Raw genomic sequence first — 21,082 nt, 5'->3', positions numbered from 1 at the left:
GCAACAGCACAGTTCACTAAAACACATGTGGCCAAGATTGGTATCAATGGGCCTGCGGATATTTTTGAAAAGGTAATCTAATAACACACAACTAGTGATGACGAAACTTCACACTGGCCCTGTTGGCTAAGTAAATATAAAACAACCCATATACATATAGAAATAGAACAAAATGATAGATAATTGTCATATTCTAATTAAATTATTTTAAATGCACATAAATAAGATATTCATTCATGTTCATACATGTTTACCACGGTTATCTTCGTAGGGTGTGATTCAGCTAGATTATATGGCTTTCATGCAACGAATAAAATGTATTTAGTAAAAATGTATTATGATTTTTTTTTGAAACATTGAAGGTGAATGCCGTTTCTACGACAGTCTTAGAAGTGCAAATAAAAGGTCGTCTGATTATATTCTGGATTATTCCGAAGACGTTGTGTTAAGTGATCACGATTTAGAAACGAACTGGTATCGAATTATAAGTGACAACGGAGACATGATGCCGACTTCTGCTCCAGGATATAAGCATTGCGGAACGATTTATCCAATCTGGCTGAATGGTAAATAAAATATTTCATATTCTAAGCAGTCACACACAAATCAAAACATACATACACACCCATAGCCAAATAATACTGATAAAAGAATGAGCTATATTTCTGTTATAAGCTGCCAACACCGAAACGCTTTCGTCAGCACAATCACTTATCAGCTGTACAACACGGTAACCTCTGACTATAAAACGGATAAAGCGTAATTATATTCTTACTTATAGAATCTACGAGCTGCAATAAGCTGAAAAAAAACCGTGAAATAAAATTAAACATCAGAGTAAGCTCATATTCTACCATTTAAAACATAAAGTCTGCTAACTCACGTTACAACTTTTAAGAACAAGATATTCTTTTTGATTATATACCTGTATGGAGTTATTTTCTTTCAGAACGAAAGGTATTTCTTTTGAAGAATCAACAGGACGATGTAAATTTTCAATGAAATTTGCTTCAAGGCATAAAATAATGACCTATGTAAGGTCATTATTTTCCGTGATTAAAATGCAAACTATAATTTACTTAAACATTTAATTCGTTTTGATTGTTACCGTGTGTTGTTGCCAATTGGAATTTGGAATTTAACTTTTTAGTTTTCCATGTTTGATAGGTTTTAGACAGAAACAATTTTCCGTTTATTAAACTGAAATACCAAAAATCGTCGTTGACGCACATTTTAACTTTCGAAACAAATAACATGAAATTTTGTTAATTTATCGCTGCAATAATTATGTGAGATGAATTTAATAATGCAAAATTTTTCATAACACTTTTAAACCGAGCCAGATTTATTAACACAATGTAGGATTTTGACAATCTTATTGATTCACACTGTATTGAAAATCATACTATGAGCTATGGATATTCGTGTTACATGCACATGTATCACGATTTCGTGCTCTCTTCAGGCCAGTTCTTAACTTTTGACGTATATATATTCCTTATACTCTATCAAATGATCAAATGACCAAATAGTCTTATTTCCTATAGAATAACAGCCACGTTCTTTATAATCGGGTGGTGGGGTATAATATTTAATTCTGATTTTCATTTTTTTTTAAATTGTATTGCCAGACAAAAGAGAGAAAATAATTATTCTGCATAGTTCGTTTCAAAACTTGTTGAAAAAATAATCTGCTTTTCCGCGATCAAAATATCATGAAAAAAAAAGAAAAAAACATAGCATCCCCCTTACATAAACTTAGAGTGCATTTCTTTCTAACCAAAATTTTGTAAACGTTGTGTGGCGTTTGTTGTTGTTTTCTAAACGCTACAAAAGTAGAAACAAATACATCGTTAAATCAGTGTTTACTGACCCTGTTTGAACTTCCAATAATGCATGCACATGTTGTTGGTAAACAGACTTTTTGCAAACGTAGAAACAAATACATCGTTTAATCAGGTTGAAGTTAGAAACAAATGTAGCGTTTGTACTAACAAACGATGAACGACAAACTGTAGACGCATTTTTAGCGAGTGCATAGTTTGTCAAAGTTTATGTAAACTTTGCAAACGTATGTTAGAAACAAATGATCAAAACATGTGCGCGCTTAGCAGTTTGCATCGTTTGTGTTAGAAAGAAATGCACTCTAAGTTGATACAATAAATTACTTACAAAGTGACTTGTATTTTTCATACACCGTAACAATTCATGTGTGTCTTGCTTCATGCAGTTACAGTAATGTTTTTATTGTAACTGGATAATGATTTCTAAAGTTTATATCTAGATTAATTAGTGAGTTTTATTTCACATCATACATGAACCGTAGGGCGTAATAGAGCTTTCTTACAATTTGACGAAAGGTGCGTACGCATGACGAACCATAATACGTAAGACTCGTTTGAGGGATCCTTTATTTTGACATATTTATGTAATCATAATCGAAGCGTCATGGAATTTTGATGGCATTTCACTTTAATGTTTGCCTATTAAGGGCATACGATACAGTTTTGATCCCATATTGAAATTTTGATAAAAATTTGCATGTAGGCTATTTTTTACCTGATTAAATCAAATATGTAATAAAAAATATCCCTTCATGTGCTACTTTTTGAGTAAATTGAGGTTCAAATTTCAGATATTTTCTCAAAATACGGATTTATGGACTTATTTTTCCTTTCGATAGAAATACATAACTTTTTTGTTTTAAAAGATAAACACGAGCTGTTTTTGGTTAAATAATTTGTAATTAATGTGTTATATAAATATTGTATAAATTTGTACATTTTATTTTTACAAATAACTCAAATTTCTCAAATGTTCATGAATGTAGAAAAAACCGTCAATTTTTGCTGTAAATTAATCAAATTTTAAAAAATTGCACTATTTACGTTTTCATGAAAATTGGTACACATAATCTTCTTACGTAATCAAACCAAATGTCATTTTAAAAAAGATGGGTCCATGAACTCGTTTTGAAGTTAAATCAGTTTGAATGATAAAAATCAGCCGAAAACTGCATATTTTCCCGATAAGTCAACGTTTGACGTCGCGAAAATAACAATTTACGTTAGCAACGTCATTACCTCCCCTGTAACTGTATCGTATGCCCTTAAGGACCATTGCACTGCATCCAATTACCCGTGTTTAACTTGATTTTTCGTGAGATATAGGAATTGCGGGACGTTCGAAAGGTGAAAATATAATACCACCAGGGGGAAGGAGATAATTCTTCAAAATTTCCTAAATATAGGCTCGTCAGAAGAAAACAAACATTTAAAAAAAAAAGATTGTGCTCAACCCCCAGCCCCCCCCTAAAAACAACAACTTTGCATTATTTAACCGAAGAAAATACGAAGGCAAATACATTGTCTTCCCCCTTACACAAAAAATAAGATAAAATAAAAAACAAATACTTCCTAAATTCAAAAATTTGCAACCCCAAAAATAATAAAATGAAAGAAAAAATGACCTGCAAAACATATTATGCCAGGACTCGTTTAATAACTTGCAGTGATGTGTCCATATACCCGAGTTAGGGTCACATATGGAACCGTTCTTTCAGCGTATAATTGCGTTTTCGTCCTGAACATTCATGAAATATTTACTACTGGACGTTAAGCGACCAATAATCATATATAATTAGTTGATCTTTAATTAGTGCTCAAGGGCGGATTTTATGGTTGAGGTGCACCCGAGGGCCTCACGTGGAGGGCCTCTACTCAGCAGACTCATTCCTAGCCTCCTGTCCTAAATCTTCACCTTGGTCTATTATTTACATCTAAGTCAGAGACAGAGACGATGTAATTTTCCTCAACACCCAAGTTTTCCGTTTTTTCTTTGAGTGTAACTTGTTTGTTTATCTTCTTTTTTTTACCATTTAATGCTTGTTATACAGTGTGAACTATGTAGCGTTCATATTAAACTTATTTGCATTGATGTTGATGATCATATATTTGTTGGTTGGCTAAATTTATAAACGGACTATTCTAGAAAGGTTTGTTATTGATCATGTCCGTACCGAATCAGTTGCGTATGTAGCATTACCTGACGATATTACTATTTGAAAAAAAACAGACCATGAAAATCATCTGTTGAATACTAAGGTAACGACCCTTAACTTTCAGGGGGGCATAGTATTTGTTCCGTTTCACATTTGTTTCCCGCGATCGCAACAGTCACATTATTTTTTTTTATCACATTTAACCTTAAAATTGATAGAAAAAAATTTATTGCAAATCTTTTTCCCCAGATTTATTTCACTTTACTTTTTCAAAACATTGAAGCATCCTTGTTTTGCAAATCTCGACGTTGACAATTTGATGATAGCATACTCATAGAAAATAAAAATAATTGTAAATATTGTCGTTAAATTTAGAGTATAATACTTCAATAATTTCATTAAAATGTTAATGTTAAAATGCATGCTTGAACAATTCCCGCGCAAATGTGTACAATCGTGGTTAACATAAGTAACGTATTTGAAACTTTTTTTTCTTTATTTTCAGATATTCAAAGCGTGTTTTATTTGCGATATGTTTAAATTTTTAAAGATACGTTTGATTCAGAAAAGAATACTGTTCTACCTGATAAGACAAAGACCCTAATTGAAATTGTGAAAATGTAATACATGCTCCCTTTACGTCCGTTTGTACTGTTCGTCAAAATGTAAGAAAGCTCTAATAAAACCCGAACGCACCAGAAAAGAATATCACACTTTAATTTGGTTGGTAAAATAGGATGCGAATCCTGTAAATATTTACAGGAATAATATTTTTTGACGGTATATAAGTCAGATAATTCATATTGTAAAGGTTTTTCTTGTCGTGTAACACACATCGGGATGCCAGGAGTGCCCATATTTTACGACGGAGAAAAACCTCAAAATATGCATTATCTATAACAGATTCACCCTCAAAGACAAAAGATGAAAGGGGTTTTCTTGACATTTATACTATTTAACGCATCAAAATGTGATCTGCTTATGCGTTTAAGGAGTTAGCTAAGCTGAAACAAAATAAATACATTTTGGATGCTATTATTTATTTATCAATACAAATGTGTTTATTGTCAAATACCATTGAAAAACAAACTTTGTAAAAAGGAGAATTTGCGGAAGTCGGGAAGCCACCTAACAACATCAAACGAAATAGAAGCAAGGTTGTAGAAAAACTTAAATCTACAGTTTGAGAAATAAAAAGATCACAAATGCCATTAAGGCAAATATTGCTCTAAATAAAAACAAACATTTAAGACAATATTAACATTTATTACGATGTTTTAATATTTACAGATCTAAATGGTTAATAGATTTAAGAGAAACCCTTGAATCATAGACAGAGACTTACATATCTTTAGAAAAAACTTCTTTTATATTGATTGATATATTGATTAATAGATATAAGAAAATGTGGTATGAGTGCCAATGAGACAAATCTCCATCCAAGTCACAATTTATAAAAGTAAACCATTATATGGCTGTTAAATGTTCAATGGTAAAATTGCAGCTTTTTTTGTATTGGTGTGAAAATTTACATTATGTATTAAAGACATTCAAACTATCTTTTTTTGCAAAAGTGACATTTTATTGTAAGTAAAACGTTTTGGCCATGAGAACAGTGATTTTCGAATCATTATTTGGGTCTTTTTTATGTTATTCCTAGTTCGTTTTGTAAAATTGATTCAGTTTTTTACGTGATTAATTCGTTTTAGGACAACTGCCAAGTTATGAGGATGGTAATGTGACGAGAGAGGCTTGCCTTCAGACAAAAAATGACATATGTGAACAAAAGATTAATATACAGATTAAAAATTGTGGTAGATTTTATATTTATTACCTTCAACGTTCAACGGAAAACTCGTCGTATTGTTTTGGTATGTACAAGTTGTTGTCATAATTATAAGTAGAAGAGTCAGTATCAGCACTAGTAGTTTTTGTAGCATTGTTTCTGTTTTTATACATTATACAACAATTAGCTTTTCAATGTATTACTGCATTGAATTTCTTTTCATGGTATTTTTTTTTTATTTGAAATGTAATATTCAAACGATATCATATCATATTGTTGTTGAAAAAGTACGAAGGAAAATTAGATATATACACAAAGAATAGCTGTGAAACAAGTTGCTTTCTTTAAAAAAAGAAAAACAATACGTGAATCCGAGACTGCTGACTGGTCACCAAATATGTTTTGCTGAATTTATTTTTGCTTTTGATTTGAAATAATTGACTGTTAATAGAATGAGGTAATGGATATTAAAACATCTTTATTGGAAATATGTTATTGTGTGTAGATTCTTGCACAAGTTAATTATAATCACTGTTAGACTTTAAAGTTGTAAATAGAAGAAAATTGTATACAGCTACCATTTGAGATTACCTTTTAAGGCTTGACTATTTTATTTATTAATTGGGAGTGTACATCATTTTTTCTCCGTTGTTTATGTACACAGATCTAATCCTATTGCAATTGTCAATTTCTGCAAACCGGATGTCTAAAGCAAATTGCACAGACAAATTAAGATATTAAGTTCAGCTTTACTTTATAATCTGGAATATCTTCATAATTTGTTTCCTGGATGCTTTAAATTATTCCTATACTCATTGAAGCTTTTTGAACTCATGAAAGATGTGGTAAAGGAGATTAAAAGTCCAATTTCCAATTGAAGTGTAACTCTGTGACACAAATTATAAGAAGATTTCGTAGTTTGTTCATGAGAGTAACACACCAGCTTCATTAGGACCTCTTATATACTGACAATTATTTTGGTCAGATAAAACATTTCAAATTTTTAAAATTCCCTGAAGTAACTTAAATCAATTAAAAAATTCGACAGGAAAACTTAGTTTTGAAAATATCTTGTTTTCATAAGTCTTGTGAATACCCGAACATGCACTCAAAAGAACCAATTTATACAAAAAGTTCATATTTGGTAAAAGCCAACTCATCATGGACACATGGTCAGGATTAAAGTTTTGTACACTAGACGCGCGTTTCGACTACAATAGACTCATCAGTGACGCTTGAATCAAAAAAGTAAAAAAGAGCCAAATATAGAACAAAGTTTAGGAGTATTGAGGACTCAAAATTCAGGAAAGGTTTAGCCAATTACAGCTAAGGTAATCCATTCCTCGGGTTATCCTTAGTATTTCGAAAATTTCAAGTTTATAATAGGGCAGCCACTCAAAATGAAAGAAAAAGATTTAAAAAAAACCATCTAGATGTCGGAGTACCTCAATGATGGGCATGCTTCACAATCACCTGTCAAGCTCTTACTGCCGTGTCCTATATTTAGATAAGAAATGCAAAACAAATCACCTTCCACGAGTGAAATCAATGTTTATGCATGTACGTAGTTATCTTGTGCAAGAAATAGCAAATAGCATGCACACGTACTGATATTCTTAAAAAGAATAGGCATTTGTGTCATCACGTATATTGATTCTAGGTTCAAATCTAATGTTAGTTGAATTCCTATTAAATTCCGAAATTTGTGTCAACGCAAACCGATATTGTTGTCAAACCAGATTTTAAACATGGCGTTGTCAATTTATTTTCGACTTATGAGTTTGAATGTACCGCTGGTATCTTTCGCCTCTCTTTTAAATCCGGTTTTGTTGTGTCGTGTCAACAGGATGTAATAATAATAGTAATATTATGTAAATAAACCACAAGACGTTTGTAGGCTAGCTGGTCAACACAATGCATTCAATTTTAAAATTCAAAATCGCACAATCATTGCAAAGATTAAGATGCTATAAGTTTGAACTATTAAAAACAAAAAAAGAATTCAAATTTAATTAACATACATTCCTAGCTGTTAATAAGTCTTTTCCAGAAATTTCAAATATACTGTCAATAAACACAAACGTCAAGTATTTACTAATGGCTTTTCTTTTTATAAATCAATCTCTTCTCCAAGTCTAACTTTCTATTTTATTCCTATACAAAATATAAGCAGAGACTTATAAAACCATACGTTAACGGTACAAAATTAAAGATAATATAACATTATAATAATTAATTATTATATATATTCTATTATTAATAATTTAGTTTCAGTTTAGACTCTAATAATTTTAATGAATATTTTTTTTGTTCTGTTAGTATCTACTAAGGAATTGTATATTTAAATCTTTGTATCTACTAATGAAAATAACTATTTTAGACAGAATATCGTTTTGTTTAATTATATTTCTGTTTTGCGACCTAAGATAAATATTTTTAACAGTACATGTAATATCGTTTTGTTCATTTTCTTCTTGCTTTCCGACATTTGCTCAGGCTATGATGGAATTACAAATATGACACGTTAAACGTACAGAAACAATCAATTTATTCTGGAACATAATTTAATGTCAGTATATTATTCCCATGGTTATTGTCACAATGCACAATAGCACGTTTTATCAAATTCTACACAAACAACGCGTAAAGGGACCGTCTCAAAACGTAAACTATATAATTGTAAGATCATTATACTTCATATTTAATACTTTCAAAGAAAAACGCATATGTTTCTGTCAAAAGAAAAAGGTCGGAATATATAAATGTTTTTCTTACTGCAATCTAATCTTTATTTTTTTTACTTTCCGATCTACAAAATAACTTTAATTTGGTTGTCGAAATATGTATACAATGTCACGTGGTAACATATCATAAGAGGGGCCGTATCAAAGATATAGATAACTACCTGTATAAATGATCGAAAATTTTCGAGACGCTCCGAGAATCTTGTTTCCGAGGATATCGAATGGCCTATAGAAGCTTTCAAAACTCACCAATATATAAGCGTGAACCCCTCAGGGGTTTCACGCAAACATTTCGCCACAACTCTGTTTATTCCAAACACCCACAACAAAAACTTTAATGATTAGATACTGGTTATGTTCTTCTCGTATGTTTTATGATGGTATGATATTAAACCCCTAACGGGAGGGATTGTGCTTGATTTTCATGTGGTGCAGACATAATCTGTCAATCAGTCTAATGGATGTCTGGAGCTGGCATGCCAGTAACTGCTAGTAGTCCTTTGTTAATTTATGTATCATTGTAATTTTGCTTAGTTTCTTCTGTTACCTATTTTAACATTGGACTCGAACTTTTTAAAACTGAGTTTTACTATGCGTATTGCTGTCTGTTTGTTTATTCTACACTGGCTAGAGGTATAGGGGGAGGGTTGAGATCTCACAAAACATGTTTAACCCCGCCGCATGTTTGCGTCCTGTCCCAAGTCAGGATCCTCTGGCCTTTGTTAGTCTTGTATATTTTTTTAAATTTTGATTCATTTATATGTTTCGGAGTTTGTGACGTCTATTTTTGCTGAACTAGTACACATTTTTGTTTAGGGACCAGCTGAAGCCCACCTCCGAGGATTTTCTCGCTGTGTTGAAGACCGATTGGTGGCCTTGGGCTGTTTTCTGCTCTTTGGTCGGGTTGTTGTCTCTTTTAAACATTCCCCGTTTCCATTCTCAATTTTCCTTACTATGCAGGTCCGGAACAAGTAAGAAAATACAAAATGGAAACCTAAAACATATGTCAATGAAGAACAAATAACACCATGGCAAAAAATAGAAAAAAAAAACAACCAATAAGACACCATGAAATTAAAGATTGAGCAAAGGAACCCAACCAAAATTCTTTGACTCAAGTATTTCTTGTTTGACTAATGACTCATGTCATTTGACTCATGACAAGTGCAACTTTATTGGTAACTCGCATTCGCCAATAGTATAAGGAATGCAAGGGATTATGAGGAGGTAAATTCAACAACCTTCAGTTCAGAAAATCCTTTATTGAATTGTAAGAATGAAACCTTTATCAATGAAATTCTGCAAGGAAACACAAGATCTGAATTATCATATCGTTTTCGAAAACTATATTTCTATTTGCGCCTGAACATAAAAAAAATGGCAATATTCAAATATATCAATTATACAAAACTAATATGAGATTTTTCAATACTTGTAAATTTTAAATTATTTTCAAGCTAAGCTTACACTTTCTTTTATAATATTCTACAAATCAGGTAAAGGTCCAGTTTTCTGTCCAGATGGAATGTCGTCTGATACTGGATATTATCCAGGATGCACATGTAAGTTTTTTATACCTTATTCTTTTCTGATTTCAAGTGCGAATAAATGAAAATAATAACTAATATTTTCATGCATCCGAAGCGCTTTTCTGGATTGACGTTCATTAGTAACGCCCAAATGTACAAATTTGAAAGCTAAGGATAATAAATACATAAAAACGCCAGGAACTATATGACCTAAAGCATGTAAAGATAACTACAGGGAATATCCAAATTCATCTAAGGTCAAATCTTACAGACAGAGTTGGAACCTTATTTTTATTCAAATCTTGAAAAAAAATACGAACGGTTTTAACAATACATACATTGTATCAAATAAAGTAATTTAGCTTAATCTCGACCCTTATTATTACTGCATTATGGGTTTTTCTTCTATATCGGATATCATAAGTTACAATATTAAATTTATTTTAATACCGTGTGTATTAAGTGTCGCAAAATTATTCCTGGTATAATAATTGCCCAACTTTTAACACTAATATCCGTTATGTAATTAAACTTTTAGTAATTTGTATACTGTATTTGTAGAACACTTAGATGCTTTAAATAAAAAACAAATTCTTGAATATAAGATGACATTTTACTGTATTTTCAAATTCAGCACGAATTTAATGTATGTTATGTTCTATATATTTGTCATTTTTCAGTATTTCACCAGAATATTTTTTGCATACTTTCTATTATATAACTCAGTGTAGCATGGTAGATATGTTTAATACTTCACATAAGAGAGTACAACATACAGATAATCTAATAACCCAATACAATATAAGACCAATACATGACATCCCCCCTTTTTTGAAAAGTGTTCTTTGTAAGTTTGCTGTTCAACTCAAATTAAATTAAATTAAACTACAGTTCTCTCTTTAAGAATAAAGTCTGATTCAATGTATGCAATATAGATAAAGTTCTGCTGGATATTACTGTTAAAGTTTAAGTTGTCACATCTTATTCATTGGTAATAAAGTTCTAATGGATTTCACTCATGGTATAAATTGTCACTTCTTACAATGTCTTAAATCTTTGGGTTTTTTTATCATAAATTGTCTCCTTTAAAACAATGTTAATACTGATATCAATCATTATAATTAACTATTATTGTTATTGTTATTGTTCTTAACCATGTCTATTTTTCAAGATAAAACAACTATTCTACGGAGTATTTAACTAAAAAAAATGACTAGATCTACTGACTAGAAATACTAAATAATATGACAACAATAATATTTCAGAACTTTCACTAATTTGACATTTTGAAATCTTAGATTTTCACTTGATATCTTAGATTTTTTAAACTTGATATCTTAGATTTTCACTTGATATCTTAAATTCTCACTTTCTTCACAACATGATTGATATTTCCCACTCTATATATTTTATCATATTTTATATGCACATATTTTTTCCTATTTTGCTTTCACATAGATTTCACACATATTTGTTTTGCTATTTTGCTTTCACGTAGATTTCACACATAATTTTCAAAGCTATTTTCTATACATAAATTTCCTGATTGAATTACATACATAAATCATTATATTTGATCGGCACTTTAACGGATCTTCCTGATCTTGTGCTGCAAGCTGGTTCAACGGATTTCCTTTCTATTTGAGATTCCTGATTTTGAACAAGTTTGTTTACTTCTGTTGGTTGTTTGAAATTTTCAGTGATAGGATCATTACGGATTTCTTGTTGAGGTGAATTAACATCCAAATTTTGTTCAATTTCACTTTCTGGTTGAAATGTTGCTTTTGTTGTTTAAGATGTTTACGGTATCTTCTTGGGCGGTTACCTCCAAGAGTTTCAACTATATAGGATCTGGGTGTTTCATGTTTTCGGACAACCTTTCCAGGTGTTAACTGATTGTTGCGTTGATTCATAACTGTTTCGTTGTGTTTTAGTTTTCTCAACGGTTTTCCACCGTGTTTGTTGAAATAGTATTCCTGAGTTTGTTGTCTTTTGTTATATAGTTTTTTTTATCTTTCTGTTCATTTACAAAAGTTGGTTTCAACAGTGGCGCTGATGTTGGAAGACTCGATTTTAAACGTCGTCTAATATGTAATTCTGCTGGTGATTGCTCGATTTCATCTAACGGTGTTTTCCTGTATTTCAACATGGCTTTGTATGGATCTTTGCTCTTCTTGATATGATTTTTCACTGTTTGTACAAATCTTTCTGCTTGTCCATTTGCTTGTGGATAATGTGGACTAGTTGTCGTATGGACAAATCATATTCTTTTGCAAACTGTGCAAATTCCCTGCAGGCGAATTGCTTACCATTGCCTGTGATCAACTGATCAATGTATCCAAATCTAGATATTTGCTTTTTTAAGTAGCAAATTGTATTTGATAAACCTAATTCATCAAGTTTATAGATTTCTGGCCATTTTGAATAATAATCAACTGTTAGCAAATAATGTTCTCCTTTGAATTGAAACTAGTCAGCTGCTAGTTTAGATGTAGGTCTATCTGGAAGCTTTGAAGTTATCATAGGTTCATTGTTGTTAGTTTTCTTGTTGTTTATTGCGCATGTTTCACAACATGAGCAACACGACGGGTGCCACATGTGGAGCAGGATCTGCTTACCCTTCCGGAGCACCTGAGATCACACCCAGTTTTTGGTGGGGTTCGTGTCGCTTAGTCTTTAGTTTTCTATGTTGTGTCTTGTGTACTATTATTTGTCTGTTTGTCTTTTTATTTTTTAGCCATGGCGTTGTCAGTTTATTTTCGATCTATAAGTTTGATTGTCCCTCGGGTATCTTTCGCTCCTCTTTCACATTTTTCTAAAATGTCTTGTATATCGGACATCATTCCAGGCCAATACATGAACTCTCTGGCTCTGGTTTTGCATTTAACGATTCCCATATGTGTTTCATGGATTAGTTGTAACATTTCTTTACGTAAGCTTGTTGGTATTATAAGCTTTAAGCCTTTGTACATTAGGTTATCGATGCAGGTAATTTCATTTCGAAATTGCCAATACATTTTTAGATTTTTTGGTAGTTCTTCTTTTTTCAGTGGCCATCCTTCCTCATTTGTTTTCTTCATTTGTTGCAAAATTTCATCACTTTTTGTTTGTTTTTTAAACAGTTCATATTTCTCAGGTGATATTGGAAGATGAGCATTTAACTGAATCTCATTAATTTCTATATCTGGTACCAGTTTTTCTACTGTTTCTTGTAAGTACATTCTTGACAATGTATCTGATACATACATAGATTTTCCTAGCTTTTATCTGACAATAATGTCATATTTCTTTGTATTCTTGGCGGTGCCTCATTTAGTGGTTTACTGAAAATATTTTTAGTGGCTTATGATCACTTTCTACCTCCACTTGTCTACCGTATACATAATTGCAGGAACTTTTGGCATCCAAAAACAATATTCAAAGTCTCTTTCTCAATTTGAGCATATCTTTGCTGAGTTGGAGTTAGTGCTCTCGATGCATAGGCAATAGGCTTGTCATTTTGGAGTAACACGGCATCTAAGCCTTTTGAGCTTGCATCAACATTCAATGTTAGTGGCTGTTTTGGATCATAGTAGGATAGAATAGGCGCATTTGTGGCCATGTCTTTGAGTTTATTAAAACTAGTGTCGTGTTCTTTTTCCCAACACCACTCATTCTTTTCTTCTTAAAGTACTCTCAATGGAGCACTGACATCCGACATAGTAGAAAGAAATTTACTAAGATAAGTTTTAAAACCAAGAAATGTTTGTAATTCTTTCTTGTTTTCTGGTTGTTCATCTTCTGGACTGCACGCACCTTTTCGGGTCCGGTTTCAACCCATCTTTACTAATAATGTGTCCAACATATTCAACTTCTTTTTTTCTGAATTGACATTACATTGATTTACTAAGTTTTAAATTGCATTGTCTTGCTCGATCTAAAACTTGTTTCAGTCTCTCATTATGTTCTTGAATTGTAGATCCCCAAATGAGTATATCATCTACGATTACTTCTGCTCCTTCAATATTTTCCATGATTTCAGTCATCACTCTTTGAAATATTTCCGGAATGGACTTTATTCCAAACGGAGCTCTCAGGAAGCGACACATTCCAAACGGTGTATTGAAACATGTCAGTTTGCTGCTGTCTTCATCTAGTTTGAGATGCCAAAATCCTGACGTTGCATCAATTTTACTAAATACTTTAGCATTCGGGATATTCGCTACTGCTTCTTCTACAGTCTTCACAGGGTAGCTTTCCCTACTTATCGCTTCGGATCAATGCATACATATTTTAACATCTCCATTTGACTTAACTACAGTTACCATACTATTGACCCATGCAGTAGGTTCTTTCTGTCTGACGATTACTTCTAGTTTCAGCATTCGGCCTAGTTCAGTTTTGATTCTACTTTTTAGTGACACTGGCACCTTCCTTGGTGGATGTACCACAGGGGTACTTCTATCGTCTACATGTGTTTTATGTATTCCAGGTAAACATCAAAGTCCAGTAAATAAATCTGAATATTTTGCTTCTAGTGTATACACTCTTTTGATTAAGCCTACTTCTGAGCATGTCGCAGCTCCTAATACTGGTTGCGATTTTGTATTGGCAACACAAAATTCTGTTTTTTAAGTGTAACTGGTAAAGTTATTCCGCCATCACATTCTATATTGTGCCCAGAGAATGATTTCAGTCTTGAATCTGGTTTGCTTTATAAACTATTTGTCTTCATACGTCTAAAATCTGAACGATTTAGAACATTACACCATGCACCAGTGTCAAGTTGAAAGTTAATGCTACTCCTACTGTGATATCTTCACACCATGTGTCACTTTCATTTTTTTCATTGAACAGTGCACCAACAAATAAAGTGTCGGAGTCACTTGAGTCATAGTAGTTAGAACATTCTTCTCTGTCTATCTCATGTACTTTTTTCTTTTCTGGTTTTGCACATTTTAGCAAAATGATCTTTTTTTGTCACACTTTTTACATTGTTTACCTTTGGCTGGGCAATAACTTCCTGCGTTATGATCATAACCACACCTCTGACATACATGTAGTTTTGCTTTGTCCTGTTTATATTTAGATCTAGCACCTTGTTCATATTTGTGTGGATAACTGTTTTTTGAAGTTTGTTTTGAGTATATTTTCTTTCTGTTTATACTGTTGACATTTGGGTCTTCCTCAATATTCATTGTTTGTATTTGTCTTTGAGACAACTCATAAGTTCTTGATATATCTAAGGCTTTTTCTAATGTAAGTTCAGACCCTTCATTTATTATTTTTTCTCTAACTTTTGATGATTTTGTTTCAAATACTATCCTGTCTTTGACCATTCTATCCGGGTTTGCATACTGGTAATCTTTGACCAGAACTTTAGATCTGTTACAAATTCGTCACAAGTTTCAGTTGTTTTTTGTAGTCTACATTCGAATTTATAGCTTGAGAAAACTTGGTTGGATTTGGGTTTTACATAGGCCTCAAAGTTTTCGTAGTATTTTTCCAGTTCTTTCAGGTCATCAGCGGTCATATCCCATGTACTATAAACATTCTGCCCTTCTCACCTACCCATATCATAATATATGCACATTTTTCATCTCCCTGCTTCTTTTGCAACGGCCCTTGGAACATGAATTCGCAATGCGTTTTAAATGCTTTCCAGGTCCCTGGGAGATCCCCACTGTCCCAGTTCATACAGGGTGTTCTACCGTTTATACCGTCTGCCATTTCACATCGATAAGTTTATTTGACACAAATCTAAATGTTTATATTAATGACTAGGTTTTTCGGCTTCTTCTTGGTCCTATTTCCATGATTTTCGTGGACCGACATCGGACACCATATCATTTAACTCAATGTAGCATGGTAGATATGTTTAATGACTTCACATAAAAGAGTACAACATACAGATACATCTAATAACCCAATACAATATAAGACCAATACATGATACTTTCCACCCACACATTTTTTCTAGAGCATATTCTTTCGTCGTCCGTATTTAGGAAATCTCAGAAATTAAATAGATTTGAAATAGCCATCATGACTGAAATCGTTCCTGAAATATATGATAGTTTTGGAAAACTGTTTTATTGATTAGATTGATATTAAGAAGGGGAAGTTTTTAAATGAAAAGACACTTAACTAAAGTTCATTAAAACATTTTTCGCCTTTGATACTTTCTATTTATATATAAATCAACCAAACCTAGCCTGGATTGTCTCATTATCAAGATAAGAATTACACAGTGTATGTGACACGTGATTTGTTTAGTTTCCGTCCATGCTCTTTTTTTCTGAGGGCTTTTTCTTCCAAAAATCATATCAATCTTAAATGTTAAATTAGATTTAATAAGACCCAAAAAAATCATTTTTAGTTTGGACCTTTACTTAACCTTGAATTAGTAACGTTACAAATACATCGTTTTGTTTTTTGCTTCGGACACAAGGAATGTATGAAGCGTTATTTTTGTATTGTTTGTATCTCAATTTTATCCTCATTCTTTTTTCTAGATATCCCTGATGAATTTGATAAAAAATGCCATTCCAAAATGAAAGAGTTGGTGTATGTTTCATTATAATTTGAAGTAAAAACTATATATTTCAATAGCAAACTTTCCAAAAGAGATTGTACCAGTAAATGTTGACGCTGAACTAATAGAAGGACAAAGCTATCCTATACCAATACATGGTAACCAGTTCTATCCTAGCTTATTACCAGTATTCCGATGTAAATTTACTGAAGTTTCAGAAGTCAGCTACGTTTATGACGTTCTTTGGTACATTAATGGAGTTCATGTAATCAGTCATTTGAATTTACCGTTTGAAAATATCAATTCTACGGTCCTGAGAGATACAGATTGGATAAATAAATTTAAGATGAACATGGAGGTAATTGCTTAAAAATAGTAAATAAATGAATGGAAATATTTTTAAAGATGTCTTTTATTTTTTTAATTTGAATTAATATATTTTACACAAACGTTTAAAGCATTGCATGCAATTATTTTGTATCTGCACGATAATGCTAATGTTTGTATAGATCTATCCGGCAATGATTCACTACAAGGTTCAATCCTTTTTATTCAGGTGAAATGTGCTATTCGTATGAGATATTCAACAGATTCAGTACCAGGATTGCATCTTTACAGTCAACATTATCAAGCTGGAGTTTATGTAAGTTACAGCAACTTTTTCACATTTTAACTATATACAAATACTAATAATACCATTTATAAATTGAGCTGAACTAAATATTTGAAATAACACGGCGTCTAAATGTGCTGTCAATAAAAGAAATCAAGCATCAAGGTGATATCAGTTTTGGAGATTATTTTGTTCAAATCATAGTTAGTTTTCTTTATAAAGTAGGATTTATTCCTTCCCAAAAAAAATATTTGTATCTACTTCGACCATTCTTATTTATATGTAAAAATTGGACTTATTCCTATAATCTGTCTTTCAGTTTCGAATAAACTCTATTATTTCAAAGCAGGAAGGTTTTTTAACCTCAGCCATAGAGGATATTAGCCATATTTTGCACAATCTTTTGGAATTTTAGGTTTTCAATGCTCTCCAACTTTTTTGATTCGAACACCACTTATTAGTCTAACTTAGACGAAACGACTGTCTGGCGTTCCAAATAATAAGCCTGATATTTTTGATGAGTTTGTGCAGAAGCTCTCAAGCATTTTAATTACTAGTTTATTATGACATCATGTCACTATGTCACGTTAAGAAAATATTCACAAAATGTCTTTGTATTCTGATTATGTTAGTTATCGAAGAAAGCGCTATGGTATATCATCAATATTTTTGGAATGCATGCTAGTTCACAAAGGAATCATCAGCAAATAAGTCAGTGCTTCGCTACAGGCACGATTTACAACATACTTTTATTAAGTTGTTCATTGATGAATTAAGAACTTATTCAGACACTAAGGTTCCAATTCTCTTAGGCAAAATGGATCTTACATGAATTTGGTTATAGTATTTTGGTCATACAGCTTGTCAGTTCATCAAGTATTTATACACTCATTTTTGGATTATTGGATTTGAGCGTTTCTGTTGAAGCTAATTGATACAAAAAAATAATTGTTATTTTCATTTTAATGTTTCTTTTTCTTATGTATTAACATTTTGTATAAAAATAAGGAGATGTGGTATTATTGCCAATGAGACAATCATCCACCAAAGTTCAAATAAAGTGGATGTAAGCAATTAAAGACAACCGTACGGCATTCAACAATGCGAAAAACACATACCGTATAGTCGGCGTACACAGTTTTGATTTTGACATTGCAAAATAATTGTTATAGCTGTCGCTGAATGAAATATATTCACAAAAACAGCGTCCCATATCACAGCTGTAAGAAGGCATTATTTCTGTATAGCATATTCTATACTTAGAGTTTGACGATGGTAAATCTAAGCATTTTTATGTCATATTATTTGGTATTGTTTTACTTGTGTCTGTGTTTTTTCCGTATGAAACATCAATTTTATAGGATAAAGTGCCGAAAACATTTTAAAAATTAAAATAAAAATTTAGTTATCTTACATGTTTGCTCCCATGGCGATTAAGAACGTGGTGGCATGTAATTGTCTTCTCTTCTTTGAAGCAGTAAAAAGTTCAGGCATTGATTTGTTTGTTTTCTCTAAAAAATAAAGACAATTTTAATGTATAACTTAACATATATATCATTTTAACACAAATGGCGTTTATTGGTTTTTACCATAATTATGCATTGAAAAGGCAAGCATGGATAATTCATAAAATTGAGAATGGAAATGGGGAATGTGTCAAAGAGACAACAACCCGACCATAGAGCAGACAACAGCTGAAGGCCACCAATAGGTCTTCAATGCAGCGAGAAACTCCCGCATCCGGGTAATTCATCATATTTTCAATAATAATGGCAATCAAGTTTAAAAAAGAAACACGCTGAGGACTTTAATACCGGATGAACTAATTAAAAAGTTTTTACCACAAGTCTGTTTACAATAAAAAATAGTCATAAAAAAATAGTGTGATGAAATATATTCAACTACTCGGTGTCAATCAGATGTGGATTCTAAAAAAGTTAAAGATCTCTTTAAAATCATTACAATTTTGCAGTAAAACTTTCAACGCTTTGAACTACTTTTCCCGAATGGTCGATTGAAAGATTGAATACATCGTCTCATTAAACAGATCTTTGTCTAAATGTGAAAATGTGAATCGCAGGTACAAATTACTTATTATAGGTCATGAAAATCTTACTTTGTAAAGAACCACACTGATTTCAAAAATCAAATGATATCAACGGAATGCGGCACTTTTTATCGACAGCATATTTGTTGCGTTTGGTGGATAGATATTTAAAAAAAAAGTCGGAATTCCAATTAGTACCAATTGTGCAACATTTTTTGTCGACTTGCTGTTTGAACTCATATGAAGCAGAATTCATGCAAAAAAAATCTTAAAGACAAAATAATGCAAAGTTCTTTAATTTCACTTTCAGATATATTGATTATAATTCACTCGTCACTCATTCACGAACATTTCAATCATTGCTTGCATATCGTGTATCCGAGTGATTTGAAGATTAAGGATACTACCGAAACTAGAAGGTCTGCTCAATATCTTGATTTTTCCTTGATATTCACAAAGATGGACGACTATGACAAACGTCATGATTTCAACTTTCCAATTGATACGCTACGCTCGTGAATGTTCACGAAATGCGTTCTTCAATAGTAGGGATGGGCTCCTTAAACAAAAACTGCTTTGATTTATGAAGAATATCGACTAAACCTACATAAGTTTTACGGTCACCATCACAAATTGGTTAACCAATACGATATGTCTGTGCACCAACTTACTGTTGCTGTTACTGATACAGTTAAGTCTGCCTCATATCTTGACTTACATCTAGAAATTGACAATGATGATCCGTTGAAAACAAACCTGTACGAAAAAAGACATGATTTCAGCTTCCCAATTGTGAACTTTCCATTTCTATGTAGCAACATTCCAACAGCACCTGCATACGGAGTAGATATTTCCCAGTTGATACGATAATCCAGGGCTTGTATTTCCTTGATAGAGGGTTTCTTCTGAAAAGGAAGCTATTAAACCAAGAGTTCCAAGTGGTGAAGTTGAAATCGTCCTTTCGTAAATTTACGAACGCTATCACGAGTTGACCGTTATGGAATATGCGTTTCACAGATGACAACGGATATGTTGTCGTAACTACAATCCCGTCCCAATTTCCTACCAACTTATATAAATAGACTATTACCGGGTTTGTACTAACATAAGCTACACGACGGGTGCCACATGTGAAGCAGGATCTGCTTACCCTTCAGGAGTACCTGAAATCACCCCCAGTGTTTGATCGGGTTCGTGTTACTCAGTCTTTGGTTTTCTATGTTGTGTTTTTTTGTACTGTTGTTTGTCTGTTTGTCTTTTTCTTTTTTTAGCTATTTTCGACTTATGAGTTTATATGTTCCTTTGGTATTCCTGGCCTCTCTTTTACTTGCGGCATGTTTTCGCAGCCTTAGATCTTCAGATATTAAAAATAATCGTCTATAATTTTACCGATTGTGTGCTATTCTAATTTTAACTGAGTGTATATTTGCATAGCAACTAATGCATGAATGGCAGGAGACGCTGACCCTGCAATTCTCTCAGTTATTATTAGTTACCTTGATTTGTCTTCTTAATGAGATCAGAATATCGACAGACTACTCTTGCCTTAAATTATACCTTTAGTTAATGATTACCTTAGCTGTATTTGGCAAAACCTTACAGAATTTTTCGTTCTCAATGCTCGTCAACTTTGTACTTTATATGGTCTTTTTAACTTTTTTTATTCGAACGTCACTATGAGCCTTTAGTAGACGAAACACGCGTCTGGCGTTAAAAATTTATAGCCTGGTGTCTATGATGAGTTTATTGATATATGAGCTTTGTCTTTGATTTCACGTAGTGTACGTACTCAAATTAAGGTTCAACGAAAATTTTGATTATTATATTTATTATGACAATAATGATAAAA

General features: G+C 32.2%; 1 protein-coding gene across 3 annotated transcripts in view; it reads left to right on the top strand.

Moving 5' to 3' along the window:
* The first annotated feature begins 365 nt into the window (after positions 1-365).
* Positions 366-21,082, top strand: part of LOC127727025 (von Willebrand factor D and EGF domain-containing protein-like) — a 46,291-nt gene continuing 25,574 nt past the window's right edge. For all 3 annotated transcript variants that reach the window (XM_052234415.1, XM_052234414.1, XM_052234413.1), the window contains exons 1-5: positions 366-566; positions 5,710-5,871; positions 10,027-10,092; positions 16,651-16,931; positions 17,130-17,216. In XM_052234415.1, coding sequence (XP_052090375.1) covers positions 503-566; positions 5,710-5,871; positions 10,027-10,092; positions 16,651-16,931; positions 17,130-17,216 — 660 coding nt within the window. In that variant the 5' untranslated portion in view covers positions 366-502. The remainder of the gene's footprint in view (positions 567-5,709; positions 5,872-10,026; positions 10,093-16,650; positions 16,932-17,129; positions 17,217-21,082) is intronic.

This window comes from Mytilus californianus, unplaced genomic scaffold, assembly GCF_021869535.1.
Source record: "Mytilus californianus isolate M0D057914Y unplaced genomic scaffold, xbMytCali1.0.p SCAF_19, whole genome shotgun sequence".
NCBI classification, from domain to species: Eukaryota; Metazoa; Mollusca; class Bivalvia; order Mytilida; family Mytilidae; genus Mytilus; species Mytilus californianus.
Note: the sequence above shows the minus strand (reverse complement) of the source record. Positions and strands in the feature narration are given on the sequence as shown.